Source organism: Pipistrellus kuhlii, unplaced genomic scaffold (assembly GCF_014108245.1).
Source record: "Pipistrellus kuhlii isolate mPipKuh1 unplaced genomic scaffold, mPipKuh1.p scaffold_m20_p_1, whole genome shotgun sequence".
Taxonomy (NCBI): Eukaryota; Metazoa; Chordata; class Mammalia; order Chiroptera; family Vespertilionidae; genus Pipistrellus; species Pipistrellus kuhlii.
In genome coordinates, this window is record NW_023425404.1 from 160,533,348 (window position 1) to 160,554,448 (window position 21,101).

The 21,101-nt window shown below is 34.1% G+C and overlaps 1 protein-coding gene across 1 annotated transcript in view; it reads left to right on the forward strand.

The window, feature by feature from the left end:
- The window catches only part of UBA6 (ubiquitin like modifier activating enzyme 6), a 64,357-nt gene extending 44,037 nt beyond the window's left edge, over nt 1-20,320 (forward strand). Inside the window, exons 21-33 of the mRNA XM_036414979.2 lie at nt 937-1,026; nt 1,139-1,219; nt 1,988-2,116; nt 5,083-5,134; nt 5,219-5,282; nt 6,213-6,282; nt 8,031-8,102; nt 9,397-9,514; nt 10,804-10,997; nt 11,974-12,101; nt 13,008-13,095; nt 13,290-13,384; nt 17,622-20,320. Of these exons, the coding sequence (XP_036270872.1) occupies nt 937-1,026; nt 1,139-1,219; nt 1,988-2,116; nt 5,083-5,134; nt 5,219-5,282; nt 6,213-6,282; nt 8,031-8,102; nt 9,397-9,514; nt 10,804-10,997; nt 11,974-12,101; nt 13,008-13,095; nt 13,290-13,384; nt 17,622-17,757 (1,317 nt within the window). The 3' untranslated portion in view covers nt 17,758-20,320. The remainder of the gene's footprint in view (nt 1-936; nt 1,027-1,138; nt 1,220-1,987; nt 2,117-5,082; nt 5,135-5,218; nt 5,283-6,212; nt 6,283-8,030; nt 8,103-9,396; nt 9,515-10,803; nt 10,998-11,973; nt 12,102-13,007; nt 13,096-13,289; nt 13,385-17,621) is intronic.
- The last annotated feature ends 781 nt before the right edge of the window (nt 20,321-21,101 follow it).

The following is a 21,101-nucleotide window of genomic DNA, read 5'->3' on the forward strand; positions in this document are numbered from 1 at the left end:
TTAAAGAAGACTATTTTTTACATATGTAAATGTCCTTTAGTAAAATTTCAAACATTTTATAATATTTTCCCATTTACTCATGAAATCAGAAGTTTATATAATAAAAACATAGTAAACAAGTTGATGAATTTAATTTGCAGGAAATTAGATGGAGGAAATCATGGTATATTAGTTGTTATGTTGGAAGTTTTTCAAAGTAGAGATATTATAAAATTCCAAAAGTTCCATTGATTCTCTTATTCTATATTTTTCTCAAACCTTTTCCTGTCTTCTCTGACTTCATACTCAAAATTGAGAATTTAAAGCCCTTCTCACCTCTTTGGCTTATATTTTATGATATTTAAAAAAATTAACAAACTAAAATATAAATACCCAAGTAAAATGAGACCAAGTGAGTCATTTTACATTAGTTAAACAAATAAGCATGGTCCAAATGTACCGTATACAGGATATAGATTTTTTTCAGTGCATTTGCCATTTACTTTACATACTTTCTACTCAAAGCTGTACCAAGCATCAAGGACATATTCATGTTCCCCAGTTTTTATCTCCATGGAAAAGCTCATGGTATGCTGAGAACTGTATTGGGGATTCTTGAATTACTTTTTATAATAGGGAGTAGTATAAAGTTTTAAATGTAACCTCAATTCTGGGAGGGGAAAAATTAGTTAAATATGGTGGTCTTTTATCAGTGCCACACGGTGCCAAAAGTGATCATAAAATTCGTGTTTGTTTTTACATTGCTATTAACAAGTAGATTAAGTAGCAAAAGAATCAATTTGTGTTCTTGGTGCCTAGAAGAGAGAAGATATTAAAAGATTGGATTTATTTTTGAATTTCATTTTTTTAATGGTCTTAAAACATTTGGGTAAATTTAGCCAATAAAAAATTGCCGTTGCTTCTTTTAATTGTCTCTTATCACATTTTATAAATTAGCGGGATCCCCCAGAAGAGGAAATACCATTTTGTACTCTGAAATCCTTTCCAGCTGCTATTGAACATACAATACAATGGGCAAGAGATAAGGTAACAAAGATATTTGTTAAAGGAATTTTTCTTTGTAGTAGTAGAAAAGAAGATATTCCCAACTTCCAATTAAACTTCCGTTTGTAACTTTTTTCTCTCTTTTCCATAATAGTTTGAAAGTTCCTTTTCCCACAAGCCTTCATTATTTAACAAGTTTTGGCAAACCTATTCATCTGCAAAGGAAGTCTTACAGGTAATTTTATATAAAAGTTCCCTGCAATTGGTTTATTTTACCTCTTTATAAAGAGTTTAATGGGATTATTATTGTTTGTGGTAAGTACATGAAGAATCTTAAAATTAGCAGGTCACAATGATCTTCATAAAAAAGTTTTTAGTTTTTTGGGGGTTTTTTTTTAGTTTGGTCGAACTATATGGAGTTGCCTATATTTGACCATGTTTCACCCACAAAACATCAATTCATATGGTTCAACCTAATAAGAGTGTATATAATGCAAGGAGAGCTGCAAATAATAAAGTAGCTCTTTGTGAGTTCTAGTGAAACTTTCACGATTGGATAGTAATATCTCAGACTTATACTCTCATGGTGAGGACACTTCAAAGATGTTTTCTTTCCTTTAATCCTAAAAATGCTAGCTTTTTAGTATAAAACATTTTCTTAGCTTTTTAATATAAAACATTTTCTTAGTCAGTACATATATACTACCAGTAACTAGCAAGTTATGAGAATAATTTGGGAGATAAGAAACTTTAGAGTTAAAATTTCATGTGTTTTTTTTTTTTGTTTTTTGTTTCTGTTTCTCCTCCAAAAGAGAAAGAAAAGAAGGAGAGAGAGGAGAAAGGCAAGGGCAAGGAACATGAGATGGCACTTCAGACTTTGGCTAATACTCACCTGGGAGAGGGAGGAAGGCAGAGAGAGAACTGTTCGTTTGCCCTTACCTTTGTAGGTTTTTTAAAACTTTTTATAATGGAAGTGCATTTGTTATGTTTTTTCTCATTCTAGAAGCTACAAACTGGACACAGTTTAGAAGGCTCATTTCAAGTTATTAAATTACTTAGCAGAAGACCTAGAAAGTGGTCCCATTGTGTAGAATTAGCAAGATTAAAGTTTGAAAAATATTTTAACCATAAGGTAAGTATACATTATAAAACATTAAGAAAAGGTCTGACCTTGGCTTATTTAATTACTACCAAATTAATTTCATTGATCTGAAATGTCTACTCTTTCTTTTGGGAAGCTTTTCAGAAATAAATAGTAAATTAAATGAGAACAAGTGCTGAACACACAACTAATTTCTCTTTAAATGTCCCTTATTAAAGAATGCTTTTAAACTTCACTAATTGGTTTGTTAGATGTAAATTTAACTTATCCTTCTCTTTCTGTCTACAAAATTGGGTTTTATTAGATAAAGATTCCTTCTGGAGTACACAGAATATATTTCATCAGTAGTCTAAATGTAGTTTGTTTTTCAGAGTAAAGGAAAAGACTAGTAAAAATAGAGAAATTTAGTCAGAAATTTTGTTGTAATTTTGCCTTCTCCATCCTGTCTGATAATCATATTATGTGTTTGTTTCCCCATTTGTAAAATGGGTGTAATAAGTTGGTACCTAATAGATAGGGCAATGATGAGGCTCAAATGAGTTAATCCTATCTAATAAAAGAATAAAATGCAAATTGACCATCACTCCAACACACAAGATGGCTGCTCCTATGTGGACACAAGATGGCCAGCAAGGGAAGGAAGTTGGGAGGGACCAGGTCTGTGAGGGAGGGCAGTTGTGGACAATCAGGCCTGCAAGGGAGGACAGTTGGAGGTGATCAAGCTTGCAGAGGAGGGCAGTTAGGGGTGACCAAGCCAGCAGAGGAGGGAAGGGGGCAAACTGCCTGAAGGGAAGGGCAGTTGGAGGGGACCCAAGCTTACAGGGAAGAGCAGTTGCGGGGGACCAGGCCTGCAGGGGAGGGCAGTTAAGAGTGCCCAGGCCAGCAGGGGAGGGCAGTTAGGGGCAAACAAGCTGGCAGGGAAATGGGCATTAATCAGGCTGGCAGGGGAGTGGTTAAAGAGTGATAAGTCTGGCAGGCAGAAGAGGTTAGGGACAATCAGGAAGGTAGACAAGCAAGCAATTGAGAGCCAGCAGTCCTAGATTTTAAGAGGGATGTCTGACTGCCCGGTTAGACTGGCATTCTTCGAGGGGTCCCAGATTGGAGAGGATACAGGCTGGGCTGAGAAACACACACCTCCATGCACAAATCTCGTGCACCAAGCCTCTAGTACATGTATAAAGCATTTAGAACAGAATCTGGCCCATAAATACTCAATAATATTGGCTGTTATTTTTACCTCCAATAACTTAACAATTGCTAGAATGTATCCTGTACTCTCTCTTTAGTAGGTCTTCTTAAACTTTTTATAATGGAAAAATTTGAGAACAATACAATGTAGAGAAAATAGTATCATGAACTCCCATGTAATCCTCATATATCTATCACTAAGGTTGAATAAATATCAACTCCTAGATAATCTTGTTTTACCGTTTCCCCCCAAAAAAGACATGTCTTATATTAATTTTTGCTCCCAAAGATGCGCTAGGTCTTATTTTCAGGGGATGTCTTATTTTTCCATGAAGAAGAATACGGTACACATTTATTGTTAAATGAAAATAAAGGAAATTGCTGAAACCGATTTGGCTCAGTGGTAGAGCATCTGTCTGCAGACTGAAGGGTCCCGGGTTCGATTCCAGTTAGGGGCATGTACATTGGCTGCGGGCACATCCCCGGTGGGGGGTGTGCAGGAGGCAGCTGGTTGATGTTTCTCTCTCATTGACGCTTCTAGCTCTCTATCTCTCTTCCTTCCTCTCTGTAAAAAAAATCAATAAAATATATTTTTTAAAAAGAAAAAGAAAATAAAGGAAATTTGTTACCTGTATATGGTACTGTAGTACAGTAGTTGTCAACAGAAACCAGACAAACTGTGAATCCTACAGTAACAAGAATTTACTCATTTATTCAATGACAATCATGTCATCATCTTCTGGAACATCATCATAACAATCCAATTCCTGAATTTCCTGGTGAATTTCTTGTGACTCCATTTCTTTCAGAATCACTGGACCAAATCTCTCATGTTTAGTCTAGGGGGGCCTTATTTTCGGGGGGGATGCCTTATATTTCACTCAGAAGGAAACCTGTAAGTAGGTCTTATTTTCGGAGGATGTCTTATTTTCAGGGAAACATGGTACTCTCTAACTCCTCCCTTCCCTAGATGGTTTTGAAGAAATCCCAAACATACCACTTTAAAATACAAAATAATATATGTTTTTCTGGTTTAATTCTGTTTTAATTTGAAAGTTTCCAAGTAATATGTAAAATATGCCACTGTTTCTATAAAAAGAGATGAAATAATTTAATGTGTGTGCACTTTTAAGTGCTGTTAACCTAAAAATAAAATCCCAGATTGAGCGGCAATAAGCATTTAGATGAGATCCAAAAGAATAGCTATTTAGGAAGCACTGATTCAAGCAGAAACTAGAAAAAGTATTCTGGTTAGGAGGTGAAGGCAAGGCATATTCTTGAGAAGGAGAAAAATTACCGGTATAGAAAGAAGGATTTTTTTTTTACGGTTCTTAATACTTCAAAGAAGGAATTTCTATAGATGCAGATACCAGCATAGTGTTGCTAATTCCAAAGAATACGTAATTTTCAGTTTAATAGTCATAATGTTTTCCTGTTAGCTGTACAAACAATTATTTGGAATACAGTACTGCCTTAGGCCCAGTCCAGTGATAATTTCACCCAGTTTAATATTTCAAAGATTTGAGGGTTAAGACCTGTAAGGCAGTTCTTCTGGGATGGCAGCTCAGACCCATTTTGAAGTGGCTTCATTTATATTATTTTTTTATATGACAAACTATTAGTGTTGATTTTAAACTAACAATAGAGCTTATTCCAGGTTCTGGTGGGGGAGGGGAGTGGAGGTAAGGGCAGTGACAGAATCCAGAATGTACAGATGTAGTACAGATATAGTATAGGAGTAGCTGGGAGACTTCACTGTACCTCTTTTTGTGTGTTTTCATTTTTCTTTTACTTCATTTTTTCTTTAGGCTCTTCAGCTCCTTCACTGTTTCCCCCTAGATACTCGATTAAAAGATGGCAGTAAGTATAGCTGAGTATTGAGAAAAAAGTTTAATGTAATCTATTGCTGGCTATCTCAATTTAAAATAATATCTCTTTTATTAGGTTTGTTTTGGCAATCACCAAAGAGACCTCCCCGTCCAATAAAATTTGATTTTAATGAGCCTTTGTAAGTATTTACATCCAGGTTTATATTTATTTGTAAATTTTTAACTTTGTATAGGCTTATCTTAATGGGTGACATTTTCAGACTCTTTAAAGTTAAACATAGTCTGTACAACCAAGCCACTCACACAACCCTTCTTTCCACACAACTTATTTATTCTCTATGGTAAATAACCTCATTATTTTTATCTTTTCTAAAATGAAACCAAAGTATCACCTCTTTGACTTTATCCATAAAAAGTGAAGTAATAGCAGATGTTCTCTATTTAATGAAGTTAGTATATAGGAAATTTAAATTATTTGGGGATAAGAATGATTACTACTAAATATCTCCCTAAATAACCTCAAATTAATTTTCAGAGGAGTTGGTCTTTGAGTGAATACCTGAATACTTATCCAGATGAGATATACACTTTATTTACACACACACACACACACACTAAACACTTTGTTTGTAAACCTTCCTTTATGTTTAGGTTTTTATCTGGTGTTTATTTTAGGCTTCCACTCACCTAATCCTGACTGCTTGTTCTAGCAAACTTACATTTCTTTTTTTTTTATACACTCTTGCTTAATATGAATCTGACATAAACTTCTTAAAACCAAATATGTAATGCTTTTTTATGAATTAAAATAAATTTTCTTTCACTAACCTAATTTTTGCTTCTCTGCCCACTCATACCCCCAAAGTAATCTTGATAACTACTTCTAAGTATCAGTGCTTATGAGGATGAACATCTGATGTTTTCTGTCTATAGCCTTTACAGTACTTAGGTCTAGACCAGAATTTAACAGACTGACTTTCAAAAAAATAATTCTGTAACAAAAATTCTATAGTTATTTTTCTTCAACATTTTAAAAACTAGTATCTGCTGAATTAAACATCTTATTTGAAACTGCATTCACACTTCATTTTATTTTTTTAACTTCAAAGGCACTTCAGTTTCCTTCTGAATGCTGCAAAATTATATGCTGCAATCTATTCCATTCCATTTACAGAAGAGGTAAGATATTCTTCAGGCCTTAACAAATGATACAAAGCCAAGGTAGAATTAGATGATTTACCAGCTAATTTCATCATCAAAATGTGTTTATATATTATGATAATTTTTTTTATTTTATTGCATTGTTGTCCATAGCAAGAGCTAAAAATCTCATTGCAGCATTACTAAGTAGAAGAACGTTAATTTTCTTTCTAAGTTTAAGTAGTGAAGCATCCTATCTAATAAAAGAGTAATGTGCAAATTGTCCATCACTCCAACACATAAGATGGCTGCCCCCATGTGGTCAAAGATTCTGCCCCCATGTGGGCACAACATGGTCACCACAAGATGGCCAGCAGGGGAGGGCAGTTGGGAGGGACCAGGCCTGCAGAGGAGGGCAGTCAGGGCATACCAGGCCTGCAGGAGAGGGCAGTTAGGGGCAAACAGGCTGGCAGTGGAGCAGTTAGACATCAGTCAGGCTGGCAGGGGAGTGGTTTAGGGGGTGATTAGACTGACGGGCAGAAGCAGTTAGGGGCAATCAGGAAGGCAGGCAGGCGAGCAGTTGGGATCCAGCAGTCCTGGATTGTGAGAGTGATCCCAGATTGGAGAGGGTGCAGGCTGGGCTGAGGGACATCCCCCTCCCCCAGTGCACCGGGCTTCTAGTATTTATAAAAGCAGCCTTAACTTTATTTTTAAAACATTTATAACATAATAACTTCATTTGTAATTTCTCTGAAACCCAAAACGAACTATTTTATAGCAAATTTAAAATATTTCTTAGAGATTCTCTTTGTTAACATTTGCTTGGCTTATTTTATGATTTTTTTTATATTCTTTTCAGGAAATTTGAAAATGCTACCTCATATTGACATTTTTTAATCTTTATCATCATATCCATTATTTTAGGCATTATCGTTTTTGACTAACTGTAAAGGATATAATACAGTTTCATTTGAGAGGCAAACTTGCAGTATTGAGTTTTCCCCAACATATGCATATTAGAGCTAAATAAATTGTAACACATTTATATAGGCTGAATGGAAAATATGAACCAGATTCCTAATTCTGACTATTTTAGATCTATTAATAGATCCAAATAGATCTAGCTTTCTAGGATCCAGATAAAATGCCTGTTGTAGATTAATCCTTTTTAGAGATAATGCAAAGTAAATATGCTGTGAATGTCCGGTAAAAATAGTGGCAAACAGTCTAATATCTTTTTGTAAAGACAGTGGTACTTTTGTGATGTCATAGGTGACCTCAAAAGTGGTTTGCCTCAGTTTTTCCTAAGCAGCCTCCTAATAGTAAATATGGATCTGATAACCTGAAATTTATCCAGGTTCATCTTGAACCATTTAAATACATTAGTGTTTTCAAAGGTGTGAATTCCATTTACTTATTTGTGTTATTTATTGATATAATTTTATGCTGAGAGCTTTATAAAAAAAAATGAAGACATAGTCCCCTCTGTTAAAGCACTTAGTCTGATACAACCAGTCATAAAACTACTTTTATAAAAATTTGTGGAAAGAATTAAAATTTTTAGGTTTCTTGACAAATAAGTAGTTTTTTGTACATACCACTGTGTCCCCAGTCTTTATAGAGTTGATATTTCTATAAAAATAAATAACTCATAAATGGATGTGGTCTAAATAGTCAAATGATAAATTATTCAAATATTTTTATATAAAAAGGGACTTTTATAGAATGATTTTAGCTTTAGAATTAAATGAACAAGTTTGTTGATAAATTACTTTTTTTAAAAACAGGACATATCAGCAGGTGCCCTCTTGAATATTCTTTCAGAAGTAAAGATTCAGGAATTCAAACCTTCCAGTAAGGTATGTTTAGAAATTCTTTTATTTGGCAAATAGTTATTAACTTCTGTATATGTCAAATTCCATTCTAAACCTGGAGAATCCAGGTTAGGGTTATAAAAACATGAGTTAGATATCTTTTTAAAATACAAAATAGTGCTTTAATCAGTGATGGTGTGGCTAGTTTCTTAGTTTGAGAATATTAACTTCACTACCATTATGGGAAGTCTAGTAAGTAATTCCTTAAGGATAAATTACTTGAATAATTGCCTTGGATCTGTATAAAGGAAGACATATTCTTTGGAAAAGCATTGCTTATCAGCAACCAAGAAATATTTAAAAGATGCCTATATATTTTATGGATCTCCTGATTCTTCAAAGACAGAACAGCTCTCTGTACTAGATAGAGGCATGAAGTTTGTTTTGAAACAGATTTGTGAGAATCACAAACTTTTGATTATTATCAACTTTATTTAGTGTGGAATTTTTAAAAAGAACCATAAATTTAGGGCTCATAAGCTATTCAGTAAATATTTTTAACACTCACTATAAACAAATTTGTTTTATGTATATTTGTTGTGGTTCTCTTAGTGAACAAAATAAGCATCCCTGAGAAAAAAGGTTCTCATAGAATTTAGGTGTCAGTGTTAGAAGACAGATAATAAAGAAAACATAAATAACATAATATTACCTATTTCTGCAAGTGTGGGGAAACTTTTTTCTGCCAAGGGCCATTTGGATATTTATAACATCATTCGAGGGCCATACAGAATTATCAAGTTAGCCCTGCCCAATGTACTAGTAGCTCTGGTGGTTAGGTGTCAGCCCAGGAATTAAGAGTCGAAGGTTCAATTCCTGGTCTGGGCTCATACCCAGGTTGCAGGCTTGATTCTCAGTGGGGAGATGTGCAGGAGGCCACCAATTAGTGATTCTCTCTTATCATTGATGTTTTTAACTCTCTCCCTCTCTCTAAAAACCAATATAAACATTTTTTTTTAAATTATCAACTTAAAAATTAGCCTACTATATGTGGTCTGTCATTTAATTAACTCATCCCTAATGCCTTTCAGGGCCAGACCAAAATATTTTACAGGCCTTATACAGCCCACAGGCCTTTATGGTCCATGGGCCGGATGTTCCCCAACCCGGTGTAACTAGAGGAAGGTATAAAACACATTTTACCATAAAGAGTAATAATCTGATTAAACTGGATAGGGGTACATTTTCTCTTGTGACTTATTTGCTAAAACAGGTATGATAACTAAAGTTAGATATTGGATGTGATACATTAATGAACATGTTTACATATATTTAAAAGGTTGTTCAAACAGATGAAACAGCACGGAAGCCAGACCAGATTCCTATCAGCAGTGAAGATGAGAGGCATGCTATTTCCCAACTAGAAAAGATTATGTCATCTAATAAAGCTACCACAAGTAAGAACTAATCTTTATTAAAATGTTTTGAACTTGGAGAGATTTCTATTTTGTTAAGTCCTACACCCAAAAAGCTTATGGGATTTAATAACAATAATAGTAATGGTATTAGTTGATTTCTTGATCTGAAGAAAGATACTGTTCATCTTTAACTGTGACTGAACTCATAATTTTCTTCACCATTGCCCTACTCTCAAAAGCTCAAATGTAATCTGCTTTGTTATTTTTCTGAATGTTTTAGGTTCTGTTGTGACTCTTTTTTAACTTATAACTACAATAGCATAATGAACTTTAAAAAGCAGAGTCATTAACCTTAGACAAGTAAGTCACTTCAGGATAAAAATGCATAGACAGATTTTTTTTTTTTTTCTTGGCTTCTTAGTTTCCATAATTACAGGGAATACAAACTGACCTACACACATACTTTGTCTTGAACATAGGGAAACTGAACAGTTAATTCCTTAAAAACAGAGCTACTACCCTGTTTCCCCGAAAATAAGACAGTGTCTTACATTAATTTTTTCTCCCAAAGTTGCTCTAGGTCTTATTTTCAGGGGATGTCTTATCTTTCCATGCGCTAGGTCTTATTTTCAGAGGATGTCTTATTTTCGGGGAAACACGGTAGTTCATGTTTTTAGACTTGCTCACCATTTTTCTATTACTTAAATCAACAATTTCCAAACTTTTGGATTTTATGCACAGATCAGTAAAATTCAGGGAAAACAACCAGGATTAGCCTACTATTCCTTTAACAAATAAAAGGTAACCATCTTAGTTTAATCATTATAGTTCTGGAAAAAAACATACTATCATTTCTTTTTCATTTCATCACAAATCAAATTATACCTATCTACAGAATGATTATGGGTACCACTGATCTAGAAATCTTTAAAAAAGAATCTTATTTTTATTTGACCAACTTACCCTATTCTTGGTTATCAGAGGTCAAATGTTTTAGAGTAGTATGTTTCAAATCAACCTTCAAACAATACCCACTGTTGCCTTTTTATTGTAAACCACTTACAAGCAGATGTGGCACATGTCTTTCTTATTTTTCTATTTTTTAGAAAGGTTTTTATAATCTAGAAACTTCTCTAATCTAATGATATAAAAGCCATTATTTTCATTTCCTTCAATGTCTGCAGTTTCTTGCATTTTTCTTATACATTTCAGTCATTCAAAAACATAAACAAAACAGAACCTATCAGAGTAGTGAACCTACATTGCTTTTCACCTGATAAAATCTTTACCACTTACTAGGAAACTATTTTTCTGGTTGTTATGATCAGGTGACCTTCGGATGGCAGTCCTTTCATTTGAAAAAGATGATGATCGTAATGGACACATAGATTTCATCACGGCTGCATCAAATCTTCGTGCTAAAATGTATAGCATTGAACCAGCTGACCGTTTCAAAACAAAGCGCATAGCTGGTAAAATTATACCTGCTATAGCAACAACCACTGCTGCAGTTTCTGGCTTGGTAAGTTTGTTGTTCTTTCAGTGAAAATGCATCTTTTTCATCGCCTCTTTTCTTTTTTCCCATTATACTACCTCTAAACAGTCACTCAGAGATCTTAGAAAAGGAGAGAGATACATATTGATCTTATAATTTAAAATTGCAAGACATTTTTTAAAATATAGTAATCTGCATTTAATATTTAATATTTATAAGTATACAAATCTTTTTTAAAATATATTTCTATTGATTTCAGAGAGGAAGGGAGAGAGAGAGATATTGAAACATCAATAATGAGAGAATCATTGATCAGCTGCCTCCTGCATGCACCACCCTGGGGATTGAGTGCAACCCCAGGCATGTGCCCCATCTAGGAATCAAATTGATTCATAAGTTGACACTCAACCAGTGAGCCATGCCATTATAACATTAAAAAAAAAAATCTGTCAAGATAGTCTAATTTTTCTTACAAGCACTAATCCTTATAATCATCTTTATGTTCTCCATACCAAGCAGGTATTCTTTTTCTTGAATAAAATAAACTGCCCAGAACTTTGCTATTGGATTTTTAGTGCTCTGCACTGTCTTACAATTTAATCTTCCCTAATGATTCAGAATCTTTACAATGGCCCTAGTTACTACCCCATATACAGTGTTATACGTAGAAATCATGTAATTATCTGCCTCTATATTGTGTTCTTAGACTATTTTATTTTTGAGTTCTGCTATCTGCTTTCAAAGTAGTAAGATTACCTGTTTAAGTTAAGATATTCTTTTAATAACTTTGTTCACCATGTAGAGAACAGGTAGGGAGTTTGAAAGTATATATGCTAAAACTGGAGAGATTTATAAAAAATTTATATTGCTCTAGTCCAGAGTAAAATCTTTACAGAAAAATGCTTGAGAAGAATTTAGTGATATTGAGTAGAGGTAATTAAAGTCATTAATAGTTTTAGGCTTTTTATATAATCAGTTTACTTTTTTTTTTTTTTAAATCCAGGTTGCATTGGAGATTATCAAAGTAGCTGCGGGCTATCCCTTTGAAGCTTACAAAAATTGTTTTCTTAACTTAGCCATTCCAATTATAGTGTTTACAGAAACAACTGAAGTAAGAAAAACTGAAATCAGGTACGCATGAAGGTCTATTTCTCATACATAATGAGAATAAAATAAAATTTTTACCTTTCAAAAGGGAAAAATACTAATTTCACATTTCCTTTTTTTCTAAATCTATAAATTCTTGCCAGTACTTCAAGAACAAGTGAAACTCCTATCTTCTTGACGTATTTTTTACTAAACTAGCCATTGAACTCTCCCAATACTTAATCTGTCACACTGTTTATCATTTACTGTTTTATGGTTTCATACACCTAACTTAAATAAATTAGAAGACGCCTTGGTGTCTGACTAATGGATCATCCAATTTAGAATCTAGTTCCGAAAGCTATGTGACAAGGCAAAGCATTGTCCTGGATCTTTATTTTTGGCTTTCCAGACTGGCAACAACCAAAAATTTGAAAACATCTATTTTGGCAAGAGTGTGAGAAAGCACTTTCTTATATTACTGATGAGAGTATAAAGTAGTGTAACCTATAATATGGGGAATATAACACTGTATTTCAAATTTGCAGATACATTTACATTTACATTCATATCAAATGATAATATTTACAAGCTATTCATTCTGACATTTGTCATAACCAAAGATTAGAGCAAGCCAAGTGTTCAGTAGTAGGGCACTATAATATCCACACAATGAAACTCATGCAGGTATTTAAAAAAAAAAAAAAGAGTCCTCCTAAGTCATACTGATTTATAATGAGATGCTAGAAAAACTAATAAGGAACTGATAAAAGTGGCTACATACGTGGCATTTTGGAGAAACAAGTTTATGGGATAATTAGTCGTATTTTCCTTTTTTCCCCTATATCAATATTTAGCTAAATTACAAGTAATGGACTTCTGAGAGCTTTTTATTATTATTAAAGGAAAGAAAATTAAAATGTTTTTGTTCTGAATATCTTTCTACAACAGAAATGGAATATCATTTACAATTTGGGACCGATGGACTATCCATGGAAAAGAAGATTTCACCCTCTTGGATTTTATAAATGCTGTCAAAGTGAGACACGTATTCACTTAGTTGCTTTGAGTTTGTTTTTTATACATTAGTTGCTTTGAGTCGTAGTTTTTATACATAATTTTAGGGATAATTTAATAAGTATTATTTTTACTGGCTGTAAAACTTTGTCACACAAAACTTTATATTTAGATTGAGCTTTGATTATTGTTTCTCTTTTGGATATTCACTTTCAGGAAAAGTACGGAATTGAGCCAACAATGGTGGTACAAGGCGTCAAAATGCTTTATGTTCCGATAATGCCTGGTCATGCAAAAAGATTGAAGTTAACGTAAGTATTATACACTATGTGCAAAAGAGTCATAGGAATTGAAGCATATAAGCTGGATGCACACTGGAAAATTAAATATAGAAGTTTATCAAAATTCAGATAGAAGTATGTGTTTTACTTCTTATGCTCAGTTGGCTACCTCTCAAGAGAGATTCATCTATCTATACTAATAAAATAGTAATATGCTAATTAGACCAGGAGACCTTTCAGACATCCTTCTGGACAAAGCCATGGTGGTGGGGCCAAGGCAGAGGCAGTTAGGGGCAATCTGGCTGGCAGGGGAGAACAGTTAGAGGGATCAGGCTGGCAGGGGGGTACAGGAGGATCAGACCAGCCGGGGAGGGCAATCGGGCTGACAAGATGGCAGTTGGGGGTGATCAGGGAGGCAAGAAGAGAGGTTAGGGGCAATAAGGCAAGCAGGCAGGTGAGCAGTTAGGAGCTAGCAGTCCCAGATTTCGAGAGGGATGTTCAAATGCCGGTTTAGGCCCTATTAGAGTCACATATCCCCAAGGGGTCCCTGATTGGAAAGGGTGCAGGCTGAGGGAACCCCCCCTACCCTGTGCATGAGTTTTGTGCAATGAGGCCACTAGTAAGATTATAATACCCTTGTGAATTTATTGTAGTTCAGTGTTAAACTTTTCAGCCAATAGGCTTAGAAACCTGATTTGATCAACATTCCAAGTGAAAATAGATCCATCCACTCCTCCTGGAATATGAGACTGAAGTATAAAAACAAAAATGCCAAATTGTTATATTCATTCATTCACCATTTATTTTTAAAGAGTATCTTCCATGTGCCAGATACTTTTGTAAGCATTAGGGGCATAACTGTGCAAAGCCAAGTCCCTGTCCTGTTGGAGAGTTTACATAACAACTAGACAGTACTTCAGGTAGTGTTAAATGCTATGTAGAAAAGAAAACAGAATAAGGGGGTAAATTACTGTGTTATATTAAGTAGTCTAGTTATTTCCTTTGCTTGTCATAGGAACCAAAAAAGCCAGTCTTTACAGTGGTCTGCAAGGCCCTAAATCAGCGGTTCTCTACCTATGGGTCACAACAGGTTGAGAACCGCTGCTGTAGAGCCTAAGTCTAAGACCATCGGAAAACACAGATATTTACATTACGATTCATAACTAGCAAAATTACAGTTATGAAGTAGCAACGAAATAATTTTATGGTTGGGGGCACCACAACATGAGGATTTGTATTAAAGGATTGCAGCATTAGAAAGGTTGAGAACCACTGCCCTAAATGATCTGGTTCAAAGTTAGTCCTCTAAATTTCTTTCACACTTCTCTCCCTTTACTCTCAAAATTCTACCTATACTGGTCATTCTTTTCTTTGAACACTCCAGTCATGCACTAGCATGAAACCTTTGCTCTAGTTGTTTGCTCTGCTTGTAACTCTTTCTGAGATAACAACCTGGCTAATTCTCACCTCTGGTCTTTGTACCTCTTGAAGAGGCCTCCGTGAGCCCTGTTAAAATACTGCATCCTATCTGCTTCCCCCCCCTCACATGCCTGATCTTTGCTCTATTTTTCTCTTTTACATAAAATTCATCACTGACTTATAGCTACTATATAATGTTTATTATTAACTACTATATAATGTTTATTATTAATATTAGCTTCACAAGGGATAGGAATCTTTATTTACACTGATATATTTCAAGAACTTAGAACAATGCCTGGAACAAAATAGACATTAATAAATATTTGTCATATGAATAAATGAATCTCCACAGGATGGTGCTGTAATAGATATGTCAGCTTTAACTCTGATGATCAGTTAGTGAGGTTATTCACTGTTTTTTATTATAATCCAGTCCTAATTATCTATACTTCACAAACAGAACTCCTATTATCTTAGCTAAGGCATTAATTTGGCTCATATTGGTTGTGTGTTTTGTTTTTTGTTTTTAATTCAGATCCTAAATAGCTTTTGGATAAAGAGTAGTATTTAGAATTATGTCATATACAATAATACCTAGATGAGATTGGAATGTGTGGTCCTGAAGTGTATTAACTAGTGAAATTGAAAATTTGCTGTGAATAATTCATAAAAATGCTTTAAAGAATTGGCCAATATGTGTAAGCTCCAGCATGATGTATTGTGAATGATATTTTTCATTTGATTACATTGTTTATTTAGCAGATAATTTACTGAGTACCTATGAAGTGTCTGGATAAGCTTGGCTTCAAAAATACCTGGGTTCACATCCTTCCTCAGCTATTTAATTGTTTTGTCACATGGATTTGTAGTTTATTGAACTTTTTTGAAACTTAGTTTCCTATCCATAAACATGGATGTTTGTGCTATTGAATACTAAAATAATAGTAAGGGCTAGTATTGTAATAGCAAGTAAAAAATATTCAATAAATATTACTCCTGTTAATGTTTTGTCATCATATATCTTTATCAAATAGACCTTGCTCTCAAGGAGTTCACAGATTAAGGGAAAGTCACATGTTAATAATTAAAATATAATTGAAGAATTATTATAATAAAGGTTTTTACAGAATACTATGGATACTACTAAATCAAACCTCCTGCTTAGGGTAAATATTTGCACTACTTTTGAAAATGGATTATATCAGGCAAAAGCAATAGTTTGTGCAATGGCATGCAGCTGATAATAAAGAGCATACATAATCTATTTGGAAAATCAAGTATTTTTGAATGACTTAAGGATGAGGTGGATAAGAGTAGTAAGTGGTGGAAAGAATGAAAGGTATATATGGGACAAAATATCTTCGTAAAATGGAAGAGCTACTACTGAGGATTAAAGATTTTATAGTACAGAGCCTGGCATGAGATAGGTATGACAGATAATATTATTAGGCAAGAGAATAATGATTTACTTAAAAGAATATTGGCAGCAGAGTAGATTGGAGGTAGAAAAGCGAATGGAGACAGCTGTCTAGAAGCTAATGCAGTAATAGTGTATATAGATGATGGTTTGATTTAAGACAGCAGTGACAATCGCAAAAACTAAGTGGGGGCAGGGGGTTAGAGTTTTTCTAATCAATTATTTTTTTCAATTACAGTTTACATTCAGTGTTATTTATTCTTGTATTAGTTTCAGGTGTATGGCACAGTGATTAGATAATCATATATTTTACAACGTCTCCTTATTTTAAGTACCCCTCTGATCCCATTGGTAGTTGTTATAATGCAGTGCATGAAATTCGTGCACGGGAGCAGGGAGGACAGGGTCCCTCAGTCTGGCCTGCACCCTCTCCAATCTGGGATCCCTCTCAATCTGGGACCTCTGGATCCTAACCACTCAACTGCCTATCTGCCTGATCCCCCCTAACCACTCTGCCTGCCTGATCACCCCTAACTGCCTCTGCCTTATGGCCTGCTGCCCCTTACTGCTCCCATGCTGACCTAATTGCCCCTAACCACCTCTGCCTGCCTGCCTGCCTGATTTCATTCCCAATTGCTTCCCCAGCGGCCTGATCATGCCTCTCACTGCTGGCTCCCCTGCCAGCTGATCACCCCTAACTGCTTTGCTCCCCTGCTGCCCTGATCACCCCTAACCACCTATTCCTCAGTCTGCCACTGTGGCTTCGTCCAGAAGATGTCCAGTTAACCCGGTCTAATTAGCATATTACCCTTTTATTAGATTATTGACTATTTTTTATGCTATAATTTACATTCCTGTGACTATTTTGTAACTACCAATTTGTTTAAGTGTTGTTGTTGTTTTGGATATGTATGATAAACATAGGATATAAGGGAAAGGTGAAACTTAAAAAATGTATTTTACTATGATGTTTCTAGCTTGCATTTGAAGATTAAAATCTTGCTTGATTTTTACAGAGACATGAATGAGAAGAATTTATGATTTCTCTAAACTTTATAGGAGGTTTAGGAGAATTTGTTTTCTTAAGTCATTGCTTTCAAAAAGCATTTTGGGTTGTTTATGCTTTTTGTGTGTTGGAGAATTTGTTTCACTTTTTGTTTTTGTCTTTGATTAAGTGGTTTATATTCTTTATCACTACCAGCAGTGGTCCAAAGTGATCATTGTTAGATAAATGAGTGTCTTGAGTTTAGAGCTTTTAGTTTAAAAAAAAAAAAGAAAGAAAGAAAAAATAGATGAAAACAGATGTATTATTGGGGTTAAAATGAAAATAATGTCTAGATATAAACCCAATTCTCTGGGCAATAGTAGTCAGCAAATCATTCATTTTAGGAATTTACCAAATTATTTGTCTTTGGTTGTTTTTCTTAGAATGCATAAACTTGTAAAACCTACTACTGAAAAGAAATATGTGGATCTTACTGTGTCATTTGCCCCAGACATTGATGGAGATGAAGATTTGCCTGGACCTCCAGTAAGATACTACTTTAGTCATGACACTGATTAACAGAAGTTGTCTTAAAGTTGCTGCAGGACTTCTTTGATTTTAGAAAGAGTGACTTAATTCAGATCTTCAAAATGAGCTCATATTGGATCTCTTTTTGAGGAAAACTTAATTTAAGGGACATAACATTAAGAAACTACACTGAAGAACTGCAAAACCTTTTGGAGCACAGTATACACTTGTTATGTGGATATGATGACAAGCAACTTTGAATTGGAATGCCATTTTATAATGCTTACAACAAATTTGTGTATTAACTTCTCTGGAGGAATAGAAAGGAAAAAATGTATCCATGACCAGAAAAGATAAAAGATTAAGAAAATTAAAGTAACAAATGCAACTATTCAAAAAGTTTAATCCTATTTTATGAATTTCTTATTTGTTTAGTTTTTGAGACCTGTTTTTCTATACAAATAGTGTCAGACACCTATACCTCTCATGATTAGACTTTGAATTTAATACCAGTGGGAAGAAGAGATGGTGGATGAAGAGTAGACATTTTAAGTTTCACAGTTGCAGTTTACTCTTCTATTACCTCTGCTAGTTTAACCAGAGTTTGTTATGTCACCATCTCCCAAAAGTCAGTATCTTTGTTTTTAGCATTAATGTTGGAAGGCCTGAGCAGTAGGTCTGATGACTAATGTTAACTGTATTACATGGACTCTAACAACCCTCTTAGAGAATCTGTGAATGTGAATAGATGTAGCTAATCATTTGATTCTTCAGTATGTTTTCTCATGTGGCCGTTTTATTTATTTGGAATTCTAGACCTGATTGTCATAGCATATAAGATTAAAAGATCTTGTGAAGGGAGTGTTTTTTAGAAGTAAATGAAAACTAGAAATTAAAAAATTATCACTAGTTGAGTCTTGGATTTCCCCCCCCCACCCCACCCCCCGAGCAACCTAATGGACAAGAAAGAATAATTTAATATTTTATGTTAAAAAGAAACATTGTTTTATTCTGCATTCCCAGAAAGGGAGTTGATGAAAATAAAAATTTATTTTTTTAGGTTTTTTTATGACAAAAACTTTGTTTTCTGCTGTGAGCTGTTGCATATGTTTATATAAATGCTATCATTAAAACGACATAAAGTATACTCAACACTGTAAACTCAATGAAAACAGCAAGTGTTTCTTTTTTCTAAGACTACCGTGTATTCTAAAGCAAGTTTAACCCACAAAACTCATTTTCCTCTAGCTGCTTTTCTTCTGCTCCCCTGTTCAGACCATTAGTAGGTACTTTGATAAATTAAAAACTAATTTTACATCAGTATTACTCTAGTTAGGTATATTTTTATATCTTCAACTTAACTTTTATTTTATTTGCAAATACTTTAAATGACTATCAACCAGCTTTATTATTTTATTCTTTTGTAAAAGTATTATCCAGTTGAGAAAATAAATTTCTTTAGGCGTAGAGGGTGAAATTGTATGGTTAACAGATAGATAATCAGTGCATTGGGAGGTAGAGAAAAGTAGACAGGATGAATTATAGGAAATGGCTACCTTTGAAATAAGCAATTTTTGGTTCCTCATATCCTACTCTATCCAATTGTGCTTATTAGAAATGTAATGCTTAAAATTAATGTTATTTAAAATTGAATCCAGAAACATCAGAGTTCCATGACTTAGAACTTTATAGGGTAGGGATAATAAAAGGACTTTTCTCTAAGAAGCCTTTTCCCACTTTTATATTGTTTTGTGCTCCATGATAGTAACTGATACTTTCCATGTAGCCATTTAATAAGTCAACTATGATCTAACAGCTTGCTTATCATTTGATATAAATCTCCAAATCTCTTCCAAAGTAAATTTAGAACATGCTCTCAATTCTTATTTATAGAGACCAGTACTTTAGCAGATACAAACAAAATCAACAGGATTAAACCTGAAACCCTTTTGTCGTTGCTTTTTTTTCTCTGTAGTTAATGGTTATTGCTATTAATTTCTTCTGTTTAGTTCTACTAAGCTAGAAAGCCAAGGTGAAGAACTGATAATTTTTTTCATTCTCTAGTTTATTTCTGTACTATGAGATTATTATTGTTGATTGCAATACCAGGTGCAAAAATTAATTATTTGTTTTTGTATGGTACCACTGAGTAATTTTTTACTTATTAAAAATAAATTAAAGAAATTTGAAAAACAAATTTTTTTTTGACAATATCTTTGTAAATCCAGAGATTCCAATTTTACTATTTATTTTGTGGGTAATGTTGCTTTGATGTTTACTAATTTTCAAATTTTGCAGTCATGGAGATACAACAGTCACTGGATGTGAAGGGACATTACTTCAAAGTTTTTTTGGCTTCTGGAAATTCTATTAAAACAATTGGGGGTAAATGATGGTGACCATATAAAACCCAGAAGATCTGCCAAGTCCCAAACTATTAGCTGCAAATTTCTAATGTCCATTTTAGAGTTCAAAGCAGTTACGTTAATTTATCTGTAAGTTCTTTTAAATTGTTCCAAAGGTAGAACTTGAAAATAGATGTGTATCATTTAAGTCCACGATTTTATAATTAGTAAAATGAAGACAAGAAAATTGTTCTCTTGAGATTTTGAGAGAGAAAAAAACAAAAATAACCTTTGACCTAATAATTCATAATGAACATTATCAAAAATTCATTGTAATCATCTATATAATAAAAGCCTAAGCAATATTACAACAGAACGACTGGTCGCTATAATGCACACTGACCACCAGAGGCTCAAATGCTCAATGCATGAGCTGTCTCTGGTGGTCGGTGTGCTCCCACAGAGGGGAGCAGCGGTGGTGGGAGCCTCTCCCGCCTCCATAGCAGTGCAAAGGAGCAGCAAGCCAAGTGGTAAGGAGTGAGGAATTCCAGACTGCAAGAGGGCATAGGCTCTTCCCTAGTGCATGAATTTCATGCACCAGGCCTCTATTAAGTATATAATTACTCAGTATAGAATCACTAGGTATGAGTTTGGCTATTTTACTTTTAATAAATTCAGTAGGACATTGAGATCTTAGAGATCATAGTAGCTAATGAGAAGGTAATTTGTGTTTATTTTTGTCATGCTATGTCCTGTCTTTGTTTGTTTTTTTTAATTGAGAAACAAATATTCAAAAAATATATTCAAAAGAGTACATAAAATATAAATACATAGTGTAAGGAATCATTTTAAGGTAGCTATTTGTATAGCTAGCTCACAAATCAAAAGAACATTGATGGCAGCCAGAAACTCCTCTTGTAGTCCCTTCCTAATCGGCCAGCTTCTCCCCACAGAGCTTCTGGCAATAATACCACCCTCCCTCCTGTGATAATTAAGTCATTTGTATTTATTTTTAGTGTTACCATCTATGTCATACTTAAACAATGCCAT